At 35.9% G+C, this 19492-nt stretch overlaps 1 protein-coding gene across 26 annotated transcripts in view; it reads left to right on the top strand.

The window, feature by feature from the left end:
- Window positions 1–19492, top strand: part of CACNA1D (calcium voltage-gated channel subunit alpha1 D) — a 186600-nt gene that overhangs the window by 113455 nt on the left and 53653 nt on the right. For 15 of the 26 annotated variants that reach the window (XM_083795903.1, XM_083795890.1, XM_083795900.1 and 12 more), the window contains 15 exons: window positions 878–998; window positions 2085–2199; window positions 2931–3000; window positions 3623–3692; window positions 4910–5054; window positions 6862–6991; window positions 9408–9467; window positions 12900–13006; window positions 14141–14228; window positions 14729–14836; window positions 15007–15059; window positions 15342–15488; window positions 16253–16454; window positions 17825–17983; window positions 19331–19441. In XM_083795903.1, coding sequence (XP_083652029.1) covers window positions 878–998; window positions 2085–2199; window positions 2931–3000; window positions 3623–3692; window positions 4910–5054; window positions 6862–6991; window positions 9408–9467; window positions 12900–13006; window positions 14141–14228; window positions 14729–14836; window positions 15007–15059; window positions 15342–15488; window positions 16253–16454; window positions 17825–17983; window positions 19331–19441 — 1686 coding nt within the window. Of the gene's footprint in view, window positions 1–877; window positions 999–2084; window positions 2200–2930; window positions 3001–3622; window positions 3693–4909; window positions 5055–6861; window positions 6992–9407; window positions 9468–9547; window positions 9608–12899; window positions 13007–14140; window positions 14229–14728; window positions 14837–15006; window positions 15060–15341; window positions 15489–16252; window positions 16455–17824; window positions 17984–19330; window positions 19442–19492 lie in introns of all 26 variants that reach the window. The other 11 variants (XM_083795894.1, XM_083795883.1, XM_083795893.1 and 8 more) reach the window with 4 other exon arrangements.

Here is a 19492-nt window from a genome sequence, read left to right as displayed (position 1 = left end):
TCTGGAGCAACCAACCTGTTGGGTGCTCAACAGCTATGAAAATCAGATGATAAATTTAGCTCTCAAAAATGGATTTCAGAAATTGGCACACCTATCACTTGAACAGTCACTTGATTACTTGGAATGAGATTATTTTCCCAGGATAGAACTGATACTATTTAAGTTACTTAAAAATATATAAAGCATCCCCTATAACCTTTCTCATAATAATAAGAATTTTTGTAGCAGTACAGAAGTGTAGTTGTCACATTGTAAACTATGTGAAACCATAGTAAATAAGAAAATTATGTAATTCTCCCACAGCAGTGAGCTCCATTCAGTTTAAAATAGATACCAGTTCAAAAACTATACTGGTACTGTATGTGTATTATGTAATTTATGATAAGATGACTGGTCCTAGTTAAAACCAAAATTGGGAAAACTCTTTTACAGGACTAAAAAATGACACACTAGAAAAGGTTTGTGACCACTGTTTTTGAAAAGAGAATCTGCAACAAATACTGAGTTGAGAATCTTGATTTTCAAGAGTGTTGAACATGGGGGCATCACCAGATTTGTGGCATTACTGAAGATTACGGCTCTTAGTTTTGCATGCCCAAATCAATAAAATTCTAGTTTTCTATTTTTGTTATTTTTGCTTTTGAAGTTCAGTGATGTAATTGCTTACCATAAAATAAAAGCTAGTAGATTTAAACCCAGGCTTTCAGGAGGTGTTTATTTAAATAGCAATTTTAAAACAATGCTTATTAACAAAAAAAATATGGTATTGCTTTGTGTATACAGAAAGTTAGTTTTATAGTGTATTTTGAGAAGACGAAGCATAATCCTCTATTTCTCTTTTTGATATTGAGGTACTAACAGTGTCTCTGCTTCTTAGATCCTAACAGGTGAAGACTGGAATGCTGTTATGTACGATGGCATAATGGCATACGGTGGCCCATCATCCTCAGGCATGATAGTCTGCATATATTTCATTATCCTCTTCATCTGTGGTAACTGTATCCTTTGTGCTCCCTGGAAACTTCTCCAAATGGGACTGTGTGGCAGGGTGTAACCATACTGGGGGCATATGCAAAATTTCTCTAGGAGGGAGTAAATTGCAGTGGATATGAACACCCATTCTGTATGTGCTAAATCCTTTGAATTGACTGTTCTTTGTACAGCAATTCCCTTTTTTTTACATTCCCTAACGGATGAGATTCCAGTGATCTCCAAGTGCATCTCAAGCCACTACCAAACCACTAGATTTTTTTCATTCTTCCTTCAGTGGGAAAAAAACCTTATTCTACCTGCTTGTCTCTATTTGACGTCTGTCCTCAAAATGCACGGATGTAGTCTAATCTCTATGACAGTAATTTCCCGTTCATCCTTTTGATGCTTGCTATAGCCCTGATAAATCTTACGCACACTGACAGTGGAGCCAGTGATCCACTGTATAGTGCAGGGACCAGATGAGAGAAATCTATAAGGAGAAATGTTAAGTCAGTTAGGATTAAGTCTTCAGCAGCATTCCCCTTCCCTGCATTGAGTACACTGGAAATACTCCCTTCGTCCCATATAGCAAAAGAAGCTGGTGTCATTCTCATAAGTTCTTAAAAGGTCAGGAGGTAATAAAAGGGCAAAAACATTCTATTTTCTGTACTATACAGTACTTGAATCAGTGTTTGTACTTAACTGATATGGACTGACGTACGGAATTTGATAGAGATTGTTATAGACACAGAAGACAGGGCATTATAAAAATAATTTTTTCAAAATGCCTGAGCAGTCTTGACTTTTACAAAACAATGTTTCATATTTAAAACTTGATCAGGCAAACATAAAGTTATTTTGTTTGTTCGTTTAAATACATCAAATATTCTGCTATTTTAAAATCAGTGACCCTAATTGACCTCTGCTGATTTTACAGTTGGTATTATTCTGGTCCATGAAATGAGTGTTATTTGTACTACACTCCAGCATCACACATCTCTACACTTAAGGTTGGGAACATGGGTTTTATCTCTCTCACATTGTCAGTGTTTCTGCTGATAATAAACTAAACGTGTGGTAAGCCATAATGTCCTTAAAATGATTTGAAACAGATATCTTGCTAAATGTCTTCTTGGCCATTGCTGTGGATAACTTGGCAGATGCTGAAAGTCTAAATACAGCTCAGAAGGAAGAAGCAGAAGAAAAGGAAAGGAAAAAGAATGCAAGGTAAAACAGTTCAGGCCTGTTGAATGAGCAGGAGAGGGGAAGAAGAAAGTAAGGAATTCATTCTTTCATAAGGATTTTCTTTACATAAACGCCTTCACCATCTTTAAAATTTACTGGACTGAGGAGAAAAGAAGGAAAGAATTTACCTTGACATTAAAGTAACACCCAATTAAAATAATTTTAGATAAAATTTGGCTAGTGACTAGGAAAATAGGGTCATCTAAGGACATAATGATAAGCCAGCTGATATTTAAACATTACAATAGTAGGATTTATTGCACAATTAGAACAAGAATGTATTTGTTCTTGCCAGTGAATTTGTTCTTGCCCTGTGGAATCAGTTCTGTAACCCTTATATAGAGAAGAATACAACCTCTTGTGAGATCAGCGCATGCGTACTGAAGTCAGTGCAAGTTGTTATTTGAGTCCAAGGGCACAACTTATCCACCTAGAAAGGAGTAATGATCATGCATTGAATTTTTGGGGGATTAGCTTCTGCAATATGTTCAAAATGATAATGTTTTAAATGGATGTAGTGCATTCAAATGCAATAGCTTTTATTGCTCTGACATTGACTGTTTTAAATATATTTTTAAATATTTTACAATGTGTTTAGGTATACTCTCTTAACTTTTCAAAGAATGGGTATAGTTCACTTTAAGTCTTCTGTGTTTACATTATTTGCATTGTAATTTTTTAATTTTTATATATATATTTTTTGTATTTTGTAGAAAGGAGAGTCTGGAAAATAAAAAAAGTGAGAAGGCAGAAAGTGACCAAAAGAAGCCCAAGGATAGTAAGGTGTTTATTTTTTAAAATGTGTCTTTTAGAGAAGCAGTTTCACTAAGTTTCACTCTAAGGAGTACTTTTCAAGCCTGCTGTGCTTTGTGATTTGTTTTATGAATTCATCGTCCACATATTTTTTCTAGGCAAAGGAAACTGTTCTGATGCTTTGCAACCTTGCAGAATCTCTTAGTCCAGAAAATCCTTTTGATTTTGATATCCTGAGAAGGGGAGCTCTTAGAGCATGCAATAATTAATTGACATAACCTTAGGATCCCTGTATGTGTTTTGCCAGATAAATCCAATGAAAGAGATTAGTGAATGATAAATTCTTATTTGAATTTTCAAATGATTTTAGTATATTTTTTTTAACTAAATCTGTTGGTTATATCCTGATTGTAATATACACAGGTAGAAGTATGTGGATATTATATAAAAATCATCTTATAAAAATGTGTTAAAATGTCAGTTTTCTTCCACTGTTCTCTGTGTTACACTGTTTCAAAAAAACTCAAAGTAAACATGGGGGTGACTTTCTTGACTTCAGAGGCTCAGTTGTTTTGCTTTCTAATAAGTTTTATACACAAAGAAAGCTATACGAAAAATTATTTCTCCTTGTGCATCTCTTTCATTGCCATAGGTGACAATTGCTGAATATGGAGAAGGAGAGGATGAGGATAAAGATCCCTATCCACCCTGTGATGTACCAGGTACGTGAATACCAGCCAGAAGACAAGAGCATTTAAGTTTGCTAAAATATCCTAAACTAGCTCTCACTGAACACTGCATCAATTCATTTGAAGTTGGTGAAGTTGTGCTCTGTTATCACTGGATAAATGGATCTGTAAGTGAAGTATGACCTTTTTCTTCAGTTCCCTAGACCATACATACATGAGAGTTAATACTGTGAGCCTGAAAACTGCTGGGCCTATTCTTATCTGGATGCGAGAGCAAATTCTAAAATGTTTGGCAAAAAAAGGAGATTCCAGGGCTGAAGGTGTTCAGTTACTTTTGTTTTAGCTTCTTCTAGTCCGGCAGACATGTCTGTCTAATAATAAGTTCTGACTGATTATCTGGACACCTAATACAGAAATCTGATTCTACCCTACCTTTTGATTATCTTAATACCCTTTTTATATTGCGGAGCCCAGAACTGCACACAATATTAAAGGTAAAGCTGCAGCAACAATATATTTATAGTGACAGAATTACCTCTTTTGACTGACTGGCTATGCTGTGTTTCCAAATGCAGTTTGCCCTCCTGGCTGCCAGGGCACACTACTGCCTCATTCATGCTCAGCCTACTGTCACCCAGAACTCCCAGATCTCTTTCTGTTGAGCTGCTCTCCAGCCACTTGTATCCCAGTCTTTACCTGTGTCTGGCATTGCCCTGTCCCAGTGTTGTGTCAGTGCCAGGCACTTACCCATACTGAATTTGATCCCATTGCTGATTGTCCAATGTTCCAGTCTATCTAGATCCCTCTGAAAGGCCTATCATCCCTCCAGAGAATCAACAGCACCTCCCAGTTTACCGTTGTCAGTGAACTCACTAAGAGTCATTCCACTCCTGCATCCAGATCACTGATAAATGCTTTGAACAGAACCAGCCCCAGGCCTGTGCCCTGAGGAACACCACTAGTGACCAGTTGCCAACCAGATGTAGCCCCATTCACAACACTTCTTGTAGACGGGTATGGCGTTGTCTAGCTTTCAGTCAGCAGGGACATCTGCTAACTCCTTCAGTACTCTGGGGTGAATCTCTTAGGAACTTTCATAGATTCATTCATATTGGTTCATAGATTTTTAGAACTGTGGTATGCATACATAATTTTCCAGTGAGCCATATATATTTTAATAAAATTGTATATTGTTATGAAAAAAAAAAGTCTTTTTTTCTTTCCTAGTAAAAGAAATGTTTAATTTAAAGTAGGTGAAGATGAAGAAGATGAGGAGGAAGAACCAGAGGTACCAGCAGGCCCACGTCCCCGTAGAATATCAGAACTAAATATGAAGGAGAAGATAACACCAATCCCTGAAGGGAGTGCCTTCTTCATTTTCAGCAGCACCAATCCGTAAATATCATTTTGAAAAATACTGTTTTAGCTTCTCAGGTGATGAAGGAGCAGGCTGTCTTGCAATGAGGTGTGAGGTTAAGGAAAGAATTGCAGTATCTGTCTGCAGCAAGATAGAGATTGGTATATCTCCTACAATTTTCTAAATGACTTGGTAAATAAAACTAATTTGTTATATACATTAATTTGCTTCCCACTGTCAAAGATGACAGCATCTTTTACATATAGACTATCAAGCCCGCATCAGGGTGAAAAGTATTCTTTAATGTATATTAGCTATTTATTTTGTTAGGCACTGGATATAAAAGGTGTGACATGATACGAGTGTTTTTTACATGAGATAGGATTCCTAGAAACCCTAGGAAGAAAGGTACCTTTTTGTAGCTGTAAGGGTGAGAAAGAAGAGAAAGTAAGAAAGAGAGAAAGTGAAAAGGAGAAAGGATATATATATTCCTCTTAGGGGGACAGTATTTTTCCAGATTCAAGCAAACACTGAAGAGAAAGACAATTACTTAACAAAAAAAAATCAAGAGAAATAGTAGTTGGATTTGGGGAGGAACAGGAATCTTTCACCAGTGTCTAACTCCAGAACATTTCAGGTTCTATAGCGATGAAGAAAGCAAGCTTCAATAGTCAGTAAAAGTTGTTACTGACTTTTTGGACAGAAGCGAACAAGTGAACAGAATTCATTTCCTACAGGACTGAAGATAGCTGATACATTCATATATGGCAATTTTATCAGTAGTCTTAGAAAGGATTTTAAAAGTTATTTGGTATGGGAAAATACTGTCTTCTCAGTATTTGAGGTCATCACAGGTAAGACTAAAAGACAGCATGAGGATCAGGATACAATGTTTTGGTCTTGTATCTTACTGATTACATGGGCTATCTAATATTCCTCAGAATTTTCAGACAAACTGGAAAGATATCTATTTAAACTGTTAATTTTAAGAACACATATGCTGAATGCAAAAATCACTAGATCTGAACATATCAAATTCCTTTTGACTTCAAGTAGTGCTATAGTTTCTCAGGCCAAAATTTTGCTTAACTGAGATACACTGTATGCTGATAATCTACTTAACAGTAGAGTAAATTTTTACTAAGAGCCTCCTTATTCTTCAGAAGAATATTTCAGACAACTTTGGTGTTCAACAGTTAAGAACCCGATCCTGCCTTTTTGCAAATTTAATCCTGGACCAACTCCAGTGAAGTGCTCAGTAACCTTGGTCTCAGTGATTGTAAGCATATGTGCAGTTCCACTTCATCATATTTGGCTGAATCGTAGCAGCTCTGTAATATTCAACACTCACTTGTCCTATAATTCTGCAAAAAAGAGTCTTCCCAGGAGATTCTGATTTAAGTGGAGTCTTTAAGTAACACAATGAGATCTCCATCCTAAACAACATTTCACCAAATTAATATTTTTGACAGCTTTAATAAATGTCAAATCAAACTTGGGATCTGAAATGACTTAACATGTGGCATTTGGCCCATTTGACATTGTCCTTTATGTATGTGCACAGTGGTAGAAACACTGGAACTTCTAATGACATTCAAAACCCATTCTGCTGGGAAATTATTTCTCTTAGATTCCTTTGTTAAGTGCGCCTTCACAACAGGTGGACTGGATTTTGAATTTTTTAAATTTTTATAAGGCATAGCAATAGCTTCAGTATACACACTGCTTTTTAGCTGCTGATGGTTCTCCTGTTCCACTGGCATTGGCAAAGTAATAGAAAATCTGTATTAGCTATCTGCTGAATTCTATTTGCACATGTAGTATATTTTTGTATTTCTTCTGCAGAATTCGAGTGGGATGCCATAGGCTCATCAATCACCACATCTTTACCAATCTCATCCTTGTCTTCATCATGCTGAGCAGTGTTTCCTTAGCAGCAGAAGACCCAATTCGCAGCCACTCTTTTAGAAATAATGTAAGACCATCATTTTTATGTCTGAAGATTAATATTTCTTCACAGAATAACAATCCTTTGGGACTATTGCCTGAGTTTTGGTTTTCAAGTTAAGAAACTTTCCTTTTACTTTTTCAAGTCATACACAGGTATTTTTTTTTCTGTAAGAGACATAAATCTTTTAAAGACAAGTAACTTTACTGTTGGAACATCATAGGTATTAGAACCATTTTGTATTAGTGGTGAAGTAAGCCTATCAAGTTATTGTGAGTTGTGCATGCTTTTGATTAGGTATGAAATAGCTGAGATGATGGAACCAGTAATAGTCTGTGGGGACTTGGACAGAACTTCCAGTCCTCTCCTGTCTTATTACTGATTTGCAGAGATAGCCATGGAGTTAGAGAAAATTCTTCCACATCTTCCAAGATGGGTCTACTAGGTCAGTAAAGGTTCCAGTAAAGAACTACTGGGGCAATTACATGGAAAATGCAGCTTTTGTTTAGCCTCTCCTTCTAGAGAAAAGCTTGAGAATTGAACTCATAACATTAAAAAACAAAACAAAACAAAAAAAAAAAACAACAGGACATCAACAGAAAGACCTTCCAAAATCAATTTTACCTTTCTCCAAAGGTAAAACTAGGTCAGAGCACAAAGGCACTCTGCGTAGTGTTCAGTGGAGCCATGTTGTTTCCATATCTGTAAATCTGAACAAGTGCAATCTTACAAATATATCATGATAGCAGATGAACAAAACAGACCTGGTGAGCAATACTGAAATAGTTACTGTAGAAATGGCTTGAAGGGCTGGTATTTCTTTTTGTAACCAGAGGAGTGCTAGGAAGATGCAACTCCAGAGTGGTAGTAATTGAAGAGGTTATTCCTATTCCTTTACCTAACAGGTAAAATGTTTGAGTGATTTTGAGAAGACATTGCCCTCTTGCAAAAATTCACAAATGCACCAGACTTGCATATTTTCCTTGTTATTATTTTCAGTGATCATGTTTCCTTCAAATGGCCAACTTGGCAAGGGAAAGAACTTCCAGTTGAATGACAGAATAGAGAGCTTAGCATTGAGTTTGTGAGTTGGTAGGTGGAAGACTCAAAAACACTGAAAAATATGATGCAAAAGTTGGTTGTTAAGTTTTTACAAGAGTGGCCTCTGCTTATTCCAGTTGGCACTCAAGTTCAATATTATGGCCTTCTGGTGAGTGTTCATGCTATCCCTTCTGCAAATATCATTGCTTCTAGACAGTCCTTGCTTTTTGTGATGAATATCCTGTGTTTGCCCATCACTGAAGGTCGTGGTAAGATTCCAAGATAATGGACAGCACATGGGCTATGTCCTTGAGGGATCAAGACACACTTGCTACTGCTGAACATGGTAGCTAACCATCATGATGGGTCTCAGCTTCTGTGTCTCTGCTGAAATTCATGACATAGTACAGGAGTGTAAAAACAAGTTTAACAAAATGGAATGGCTTTAAAACATGTCTTTTAACTCTAGAATTCCTTACTGCTAATTTTTGTTGAATGGCTTTCATATATGACTCTTTCAGCCCCTGAAAGGGACAGAAGGATATATTCTTCATCTGAACATGGGAAAGAAAAATTCCTTTTATCTGATCTAATAGGAATATTTCCTTTGCGTGTTGTCTCTTTATTTTATTCCTCCTTCCCATTTTATTATCTGCTGCACCACAGGCAACATGTTTCTGTGCACAACTGATTGCTGGGTGAATTGCTGGATCCTTGAAACTAAACTAGTGCAGTACTGCAGTGCATGGCAATAACTAAATTAGGTGCTAGCAGTACTGCCACCTTGAAAGGGTGAAATCCTGGTTCTGTTGAAATATATGGCAATGTTCCTGTTGACAATAGAGGCTTTAGTATGAAATACAAAATATTTTAAAAAGTTTGCATGTCACTATGCGTGTCACAGGTGTGGGTTCTTCTAAATTTCAAGGAAAAAAAAATCACTGCTATATCTTCCAAGTTTCAGAAAAAATAGATGCAGTGCTGATTTTAATTATTTCAGTTATTCATTAATTTGCTTTGTGACACTTTAGCTCAGTCTGTACAGTAACGACAACAAAAAAAGCTAACTTAATAGTAAACATCTCTCTTGTTCGTAAGGTCATGTATCTCTGTGAAAGGCTGAAGAAAGTACCTGTGAAAGCTGACAGAGAAAAGTCTGAATTGAAAGAAAGTCTCACTTACTGGGTTTTTGTGGTAAAATCTCATATCTAACTATGGTGACATCTAATAATTTTTTATGTAAACAAAAATGGTTGCACAGTAGCTGGTATTTTAAACTATATTGACTTAATTCCCCATTTACCTATTTAGATTTCTTCAGGTGTTGTTGTGCATGTGGTCTAAATTGTAAAAAATTATTAATAGATGGATTTCTTACTGTGGCACATATTATACCTTGCAGATACTTGGTTACTTTGACTATGCTTTCACAGCCATCTTTACTGTTGAAATCCTGTTAAAGGTAATGCATTGTTAATTGATCCTTGTTAGCTCAAAAGCAGCTTTAGCAATAATGTTTGTAACTTTTTGTTTACCTTCCAGATCCTAGGGTATGCAGATTATGTCTTCACTAGTATGTTTACATTTGAGATCATTTTGAAGGTAACAGGGTTTTAAAGGAAGTTTGTTTAAAAGGATTTTCCTTGTGTGTCACCTGCCAAGAAAAGGCACTTGAAATGTTCTTCGCCTTTTCTCTAAGCGATCAAAGCTAAACTTTTTTTAAACAAGAGGATTTTTTTTATTTGACAATTTCTTATAGTTTTGATTGGTTATTTTTTGCCATTGGATGCATGTAGAAGCTGACTTTTTATCATTACATCAATTTAGTAATTCATTTTTTTTTACCCTTTAAAACTTACAGTTGTCAGAAAAGGGAAAAAAAACACTGCGCATGAGCTTTTCCTTCTCCCTGCTCTGGCATTTCTAAAAAGAGTTGATCAGTCTTGTAAGGAGGGAGCATGTAATTTCTCATTTCTCTTGCTGAACTATATTCACAGAGATAAAATAGATAACTATTTTCTTGCAATAGGACTTGCAAGATATCTTGCATTTATCTATCTGTATACTAAGATACTTCGCATTTATCTTGTCTTGGGCATACATTTAAATACACAGAAAGGCATAAATATGCTTGCTTAAATGTATTACCCATGCATGAGTTCAAAACTGGCATTTTAATGTACAGTTTGTGTACTGATTATTGAGAATATCCATTGGGGTTACTCAGACTTTACATGTGTATATCTTATTTTGGCAAAGAAGCTGTATAACTGAGCATGTTAGGTTCACATGGGGAAAATGCTGAACAAAGCAATAAAAGTATATATTTTTTTAATTTGTTAATATTTTTCCAGAGAATTTTGTATAATTCTTAAAAATTTAACTCAGTGCATATTCACCATAAGCTTTTGCTTGAGTAAACCCGATCTATACAATTATGAATTTCTGGTGCACTAAGAATCTGTACATAAACTTTACATTTCCAGTTGAGGATTAAGCTTAACAAAATCTCTTCTCCCAGCTTTTGCTCATATTGCTGTGCATACTCTTCACAATGCAATTTGATTAATACTAATTGATGCAATATTTGGGCTGTTTACAAGATAAGCTGTCCTGTAAGTAGTAGAATATATTTATGCTTGGAGATATTCTCACAGACTTCTGTTTATCCCCTTCTCATTTTCAGCAGTGAGGAACTTGCTAAAAAATTGGTAAATCTTGTAACATTTTTAACATTCTAGAAAAAAGAATCCAGATTTTTCACATCAAGAGAAAAAAACAAAGAAAAGAATGAAGCACTGAAATGTTTTGTAGCATTAGAACAAACTAGTTCCAAACTCTGAATTTGAGAAGCCATACTAAATATGTTAGTGCCATTTCTGTGGCAGAAGAGAGTCAATAGACCACCCACATGCTCTGAGCAGATGTTTGTGTAGCTTCTGTAGTTGTGTTTCTCTACGGACAGAGGAATTATAAATTCTGGCATAAACAAGCATAACTGGATGAATTAAGAAATGTTCCTACTGACTGCAAAAGATTCTGACATTGAGTTATTCTAGGGAAGTAGGAAGCATCAGAGCTACTGAAATCTGGCATTGTGAAATACTACAAAGAAACAAGGAGCCCAACCAGAGCCCAAAATGTTGATGCTCCTGACTCCGCTTTCTCCAGGAAGCTCCGCCTGGCAGTGCACTCACATGTATTTATAAAGAAAATAAATTGTACCATAAAAAGTTTAGCAGACAGTACATATACATGCCTGCTTTTCTAACATGTCTCAGATTCTGGCTTTGCTTGCTTGTGGCTTGAGTCCTCCATGTTTTTCCTGCTGGGTTCTGCACTGGGCTTTCGACAGTATCCAAGTCATACAGAAGTTATGTGTGTTCTACAGGGAGCAAATTCAAGATCTGTAGGAAAAATAGCATTCCTTAATTTTCCAGTCAAAAAATATGTGAAACCAATAAGAAGATAACCAGTGGCAATATTATCAGCTGCAGAGGAGAAACTTCCACATGTCCAAAAAAGCGAGTATTAAAATAGAATAACACACGTGAAGAGTCTTCCTCTGCTCTGTTTTACTGCCTGCTCTGTAGTCATGAGGGTTTCCACATTATATGCTGTTGAGGTTATGAGTGAGAATATGAATAACAGAAAAGCTGCAATATCAGTTTAAAGCGTTTAAGAATTCTCTTATGTAACCCCTCCATAGCTTTCAAATCCAGCTTACCATCCTGTTTGCAGTACTTGGCAAATGTGAAAACATCAGAGTGAAGGCCAGGTTACAGCCTTGTGCTTTTAACCTTGCCCCAGCTGTGCTAATCCCACACCATTTAAACCAGTCCCCACTGGTGTGGCAGGAGGAAAAGAGCAACAGTGGTGGCGTCCCAGATGCTCAGCTCAGTGAGTGCTCTCCAGCATTGGCTCTTCTGAAGGCTGTGTGGCCATGCTCACTACCTCGTGTTTGCTTTAGGGTTTGCCTTGACCTGAGCAAAGGACAGAATGGTGTTTTTGTAGAACAGTTTTAGTCAAATGCTTTTGCTGGGATTTGTAATGATGGAAGCGTGAGTTCCCATATAAAGATGGGATGATGAGTACTTCAGCTGTATTTCTACATCCATATATTTTAACATTCATGGGAGTATTTACGTTAAATACAGTTGAATGATCACATACTACAGTGTGAATGGAGGTTTGTAGATAGATGTAGGCTTGATACATCTTTATATAGTTATATTAGTGCTTAACTCCCACTGATTTTAATTAGTTTAACCACATTCTATACAACTGGAAGTGAAGTGAGCTAGGACAGTGTACGCGTTGTTCCACTGCCCTGAGGAATCCTAGTCCCCAGTACCACAAACACCACGTATACTGTCTTCCAAGATACCCACTCATTATCTTAACCCATCTCCGGAGTGAAAGAGAAAAACAGCGATGTGATGCTGCCTTGTGACAGCCTTGTACTGCTTCTGCACCAGATTTTACTCTCAGGATTTTGCAATGCATTTTCAGCTCCTTCAATTCTCAAGACAAAAAGAATGATTAAGAGTCAGAATCTGGTCCTTATAGTTTAGTAAGTGTGGGAGTTTTATGGTTCTTTTAGTCATTTTTCTGTAAAAGGCCCAATCAGTTCAGTGAGATCAGTTCTTACATGAGTACAACATTTGTTGACATCAGAAACAATTAACACATTTGCTTGTGTTGCTTGAGCAGAATATTGTGATTTAAATGAAAGTTAGTTAACATACGTAGTGGGATTTTTTATCTCAGTTCCTTTTAGAAGGTGAGATGCTATTGTATGCATTCACACTCCAGGCAAGTGTCTTGTAAACAGCCTAAACGCCACTTTGATAAATTGAAATGGGGAGTAAACATGTAACAATTCTGTTTTTAGATGACAGCTTTTGGAGCGTTCCTTCATAAAGGGTCCTTCTGCAGGAATTATTTTAATTTGCTGGATTTGCTGGTTGTGGGAGTTTCTCTGGTATCGTTTGGTATTCAGTAAGTATTATAATGTGAACAATTTATTTTTGCTTTGGGGTTTTATACTGAAATCAATCTTCCAGCTCCTTTTGTTCTGCCATTGTATGTAGGTGTGCAAAATCAGTATTCAGGGCTGGGAATGGGATGAATTAATGCTTTATGTGGAGAGTGTTGTAACTCATTACTAATACAGGTTGGAAACAAATTCCTGCTTCCTGCTATTGCTAAGAGAACAAGGAAGAGCACCACGACACTATTGTGTAGCAAGTAATTCCTGGAGTTTCAGGAGGTTTATTAGTTTCAGAAGATTACCCTGTTTTATTGCCACATGTACAGTCTAGTTCTATGAGCTTGTTCTTTTGGCATTGCCCTACTGGGCTATGTAACCTGACAGAATTTGAAGGGGAGAGAAGTTGTACCTTAATCAGGACTGAAAGTGGTAGTGAAGATATGTTTTGCTTCCTTCTTTTGGATGAGGCAGAACGTAATAAGAGTCTGAAGGTGCTTACTAATTCACTGCATGAGCAGTTGTGCCTCATTCAGAATCATCTGTGAAGCCTTTACTGACCTAGAAAAGAGCAAGGGCTGGGTGTCCATCAGCTGCTTCCCGATTTGTATTCTGCTTGTACTACCAATTATGCAAGCTTTCAGTTTCACAACGTGTTCTTTAAAGGGCTGTCTACTATTATTTTATCTCAAAACGCAGTTGTAGCTACTTAAAGAGAATGTGAGTCGAATTAGATCTTTTTAAATACAGTTGGTTGGAAATTAAGGTATTTGTGGATTTACAGTACTTAAACACTGTTTTTGAAAGAGATTGTCAACATGGAAAAATACTTTGGGGAGTATTTTTCTCCTGACCAAACTTAATTGTATTAGTGTCAGACAAGATTCTGAGCTGTTAATTCCCAAGTTGCTCCAGAAATCAAAATTATCCTTATGGTATTTATGAGGTTAATACTATTTTCTAGTATCAATAAGAATCAGTAAAGGAGTGCTTCAAAAATCTTGTAAGTTAAATTTTGATATATTTTTTCAAATTTTCATGTATAAGAAAGTTGCAAGAACGTTATTATTACAAGTAAAATCAGTTACCTTAAAAGTAACAGAAAAACTTTTTTTTTTCTTTTTTTTTCTTTCTTTTTTTCCCAGATCAAGTGCTATCTCAGTTGTGAAGATCCTCAGAGTCTTAAGAGTCTTGAGGCCCCTAAGGGCAATAAACAGAGCAAAAGGACTTAAGGTATTTATTTTTATCTTTTTCTAAGTTATGTTTCTGTTGACCTTATTCTTCAATACTGCCTCAGGTTAAAAAGTCTAGCACAAGAAAAATTCCCTGGAGAAGGTCACAGGGCAACACCATAAATCAGTTCCTGATTCTTAAATGTACTAGGCCAGATTGTGCCCACTATTACAGCAGTTTATATGTGGAGGAACACCACTGCCATGGTGGTGTTTTGACCATAACACTTGCTGTGAACCAACATGTCACAGCAATATTTCCATTGTTGTTCCACAGTGCTTATGTACTTTTTAATCTATACGTGCTGCTAGGTCTATCTCAACAAACTTACAAATTTAGAAAACAAGTTTAAGTGTGGTAGCAGGTATAATACTGACAATGCAAAAATGGTAGTTTAAAAAATTAATCTAAATGTGATAAAATAGGTGTTTACTCTTATGGTAGTATTTTGTGATGCTACTAAATAACAAGTTGTGTTTAATTTTTTTGTTTCTTTCCAGCATGTTGTTCAATGTGTCTTTGTGGCTATTAGAACTATTGGTAATATCATGATTGTTACAACTCTGCTGCAGTTCATGTTTGCTTGCATTGGAGTGCAGCTGTTCAAGGTAAGCAAACTCTCAAAATCTGCACTTCACCAAGAAGAGCAAAGCTGAGCTGAATTCTGTGTGGCTTGCTGCTGGAAGTGGGCTGGTCCCATTCTGAACCAGTCATAGTATAAATGCATTTACTTTGTTTATTCTGCATTTTATCATTGTTTTTCTTGTTTTATACATAGGGAAAATTCTACAGATGCACTGATGAGGCAAAACAGAATCCTGAGGAATGCCGGTGAGAATTCCTTTGAGCTAAGAAAGTGTCCTTTTGTTTTTTAATAATTTAAAATGTAGCATGCATGTGTGACAGGCTGTTCAGGTTTGTATAAATTGGAATTGCCATCTTGAAATCCAGCAGGAAACTTTAAAAAATAAAGGCTGTCAACACAGGTTATCAAGGGAATAAAATGAGCTTGCTGATGGAGTAAAATGAACTATTTTGAATAGAGCATGGAATAATCTAAGGTCTAATTTAATATTTCACTAATGGCAGTTTGTTTCCTTCCCTTTCCTGCAGGGGGATATACATTGTTTATAAAGATGGAGATGTTGATAATCCAATGGTCAAAGAGAGGGTCTGGCAAAATAGTGATTTCAACTTTGACAATGTTTTGTCTGCTATGATGGCCCTTTTTACCGTGTCCACTTTTGAAGGCTGGCCAGCGTGAGTGAATTCTCCGTGTTTTCACATTAGTATTGAGGCAGATTTTCCAGAAAAGTTCTCTATCATTTACTGAGCGCTTAGGGGTAACAAAACAGTCAAGCAATAATCAGGCTTCTTCCAGTAAATGAAATCAATTTAAAATCAGGAGCACAATGTAGGCTAACTTAAAAGTACTGTATAGTCTCTGAATATAATAGTTTTGTGTGTGTGTGCCTGTTCATACCAATGGAATCTTGTGTTTTATCTTGTTTGATTCCTAATCTTTCAGCTACTTCTGCTATAATAATGTATTCTTTTAATTCTACTGGAAGTAATCCTTTTTGATATTTATCCATCATGCAATTTAAATAATACTAACTAATATGAAAATTTTAGATGTTTGAGTAAATCGACTATAAAACTAGGAAGTAGTACACTGCATAAAGAAACCCTGGAAGAGCAAGCTACCATTCGGTATTTGCCTAAATGAGTAGCCTTCCAGGACAGCATTATGTGGAAAAACAAAAACCAAGCTGGTAATTATTTTGATTATTTTGAAGCAAACAAAAACAACAACAAAAATCACCGAACAAAACATTGTGTGGTGTGCTTCTGTGTTTGATATGCTTGTAAGTGCTGCCAGTACTCAGAGAAAGATAATAATAAACAGGAGGCCACTTGTGAAATCTGTCCTCGGAGTCTCTTTTGCCATTTTAATGATAACATTTTTCTTTTCTTTTTCTTTCTCCCTGCCCGCCCCCCCCCCCCCCCCCGCCCCTCCCCAGGCTGCTGTACAAAGCTATTGATTCGAATGGCGAGAATGTAGGACCTGTATACAACTATAGAGTGGAGATATCCATTTTCTTCATCATCTATATAATCATTATTGCTTTCTTTATGATGAACATATTTGTTGGTTTTGTCATTGTTACATTCCAAGAACAAGGAGAACAAGAATATAAGAACTGTGAGCTGGACAAAAATCAGGTTAAAATAAATAATAAACTCTTTTAGTTCTTGAAATAATTCTTTTATTATTATTATTACTGTTATTACTATTTTTGCACAAAGAGCTTCTTTTCTGCTTTGGGCCAGAAGAGGGCATCAAACACATATCTTAGGTTAAAAAAAAAAAAAAGTAGCACTAGTAAATACTATCAATTAATATTCAGGTTACTATATGTTCCTCTTCCTGTAAGCCCAGCATCTCAGGCTTTTTGTTGTGAAGGTTGTTACCTTAAGCTTGATAATTTAAATTAACTTCTTAGTGTCTCACTTCTTGGTGTCACGTTAGGAAGACTACAAGCACTTGCCAGTTTATCCATAGGCAGAGGTAGATTATACAGTAAGAACAAGAATATAAAAGTTACTTGCTGAATAGTCTGAAAATGTTCAAAGAAAGTGAATGTGTTCAAAACATTCTACTCTTTTTTTTTCCCATTTATTCAGAAATTCACAGGTGATAGATTCAAATAAAAAATCTGTCCCCTTTTATTGTTTAATCTTTTGACTGAGAAACTTGTCAGTCATCAGTCGTGATTTTTCAGGTGCTCATGTTCGACTGTAGCACAGCAGTATTCATTCAAACATAGGTAAGCATGAAACCTAGGGGAGCATTCATACTGCATTTTGTGCTCCCTTAGTAAGCCTTTGTAAGCATTCTTCAAAAGACTAGTGGAAGGTCCAGCTTCTATGAAGATTTCAGGTAGTAATGGGGTTGGAGGTGAATCTGTGATGTTCCTACATATGTGACATGATTTTGCTGGGCAATTTAGCTGAACTAATAGGAATAACACCCCCCCAGTAGCTGTTTCGCTAACTGTAGGATTTTATGCTGTGCAATTACACTGGTGTTTGAAAACTGTAAAGATGAAGCACGGCTTACAGACTAATTAATAGTCATCATTATTATTATTCACTGGGATTCCTTACAGTGAATTCTTGATGATTCATTAGTATTATTATGGCTGGGTATCAGTATGATGATATGTGTATCTATAAAATACAGTGCACATAGTACTATATACTATACATATGCATATACATACATATTGTCTGTGGTCTGCTACTACATTGTACAAAGGTGAACCACTTCAGAATTTCCATGAGCACTCTTTGATTCTTTGTATGTAACTGAGTAGTGTATATGATCAGATATAGTTGTAAATAAATAAGTGAGGATTGGTAAGCTACTTGATTACTTTGTTAGTACTTAATAATAAAAAATCTATGTAAAGTAGATACACTGCATGTTTCTAAGATTTATATGTAACACTTTGTACTTATGATTAATTATATTCCAATTTGATTCACTGTTAGGTATGGTCTGACAATTTTTGACATGCTTGCTTTTACAGCGTCAGTGTGTGGAATATGCCTTGAAAGCACGTCCTCTTCGTAGATATATTCCAAAAAATCCTTACCAGTACAAGTTCTGGTACGTGGTGAATTCTACTGGATTTGAATACATCATGTTTGTCCTCATCATGCTGAACACACTTTGCCTGGCTATGCAGGTAGGAAAACCAGAAGCTCTTCTGAAGCCACTTGCATGAATTGCAAGGGAAGATGTGGGTGATACCATGCCTTTCATTTATGGCAACTTGTATTTTTTTATAAAGTGAAATTAAAACAAACAACTTCTCATCAAAGTACTCTTCTGTGATGCATGCTAATCTGTTTATTAGTTCTCTTAAATAAGTGTTTGAAAGAGCTTTATGTGGATGGTCTTCCTAACATAATGAAGCTCATTGATCTATATTTAATCATTGTAATTTAATGTAATTTATAAATGTAAATGTAATTTATAAATTCCCAAGGTTGTCCATGTGCAAGAAAATGTGAAGGGAATGTAAAAGCCAAATTCTGTTAGCAAACATTTCTCTGTTAGCAAACATTTCTCTGAACCCATTTGATTCTTTTATCTAATAAAAGATATCTTATCTTGTTCTTTTATTCAATGCCTTTAAGCATTACTTCATCCCTTTGTAACTTCTGTACTTGTTCTGTCTTTGTTTCATATATGTACTAACCCATATTACCACCACCTATGTCTGTATCTTCTCCAGAAGTTTAAAAACTTCATATATGAAGCAACTCTAGAATTATATAACGATGCAAACGTACAAATATGTTTTTTTATATTAGCTCTATGTCTGTATATATTTGGGTTTATTTTTGCACATGCTCTTTTTGTCTGTATGTTTACGTTTTTCTGCTTTTCCTGCATGCTACGTCCACTGTTTTTCACCAGCTGCTTCTCTTATCTACTTTTCCAAGTTGCTTCTTTCTTTTCCCCAGTACTCTTGATTTTGATATGAAAAAGAATCTTTCAAATCCAATCTATATACCCATTCTACTTACTTTTTGCAATAAACGTGCATGCGCTGTTATGTTCTTAAATATATCACTCCTATACAATATGTTTTTCCGTGACTAACATACTGCAGGCTTTTTAAGCAGATATGAGCTTATGTAATTAAGCAGATTTAAGCAGATATAAGCTATGTAATTTAAAACCTGGGGAAAGATCTGGGGATCTTTAAAAGATTTGGGGAATTGCTTTTGTCTAATACTCCTTTTTTGGAGGAACACAATCCTCCTCAAAACCGTCCTTCTAAGGGTCCCCAGATGTAGAGGAATGCCAAATTTGTTCCACTCAGTGCCTGAACAGAATAGATTTAAATAGCCATTTTTGGACAGAGATATTTAGCTAGTCTTGTGTGTATATAGGTGTGAATCAAAATATACTATTAGAAAATATTTTCCTGTGCTGCACTGTTGCCAACTTTTTGTATTCTGCCTTACTTTCATTTATTATTTTAAAACCTTTATTTTAAATGTGTCTTATTTTTCATTCACAGCACTATGGACAGTCTAAGCTCTTTAATGATGCAATGGACATTATGAATATGGTTTTCACAGGAGTGTTCACTGTGGAAATGGTTTTGAAATTGATTGCATTCAAACCCAAGGTAAGTTTTAGAGATGATTTAATTAGGTCATCACCACAAGAATTAAGTATA

This window comes from Anser anser (assembly GCF_964211835.1).
Source record: "Anser anser genome assembly, chromosome: 12".
NCBI classification, from domain to species: domain Eukaryota; kingdom Metazoa; phylum Chordata; class Aves; order Anseriformes; family Anatidae; genus Anser; species Anser anser.
This window is presented reverse-complemented; position numbering and strand designations above follow the sequence as displayed.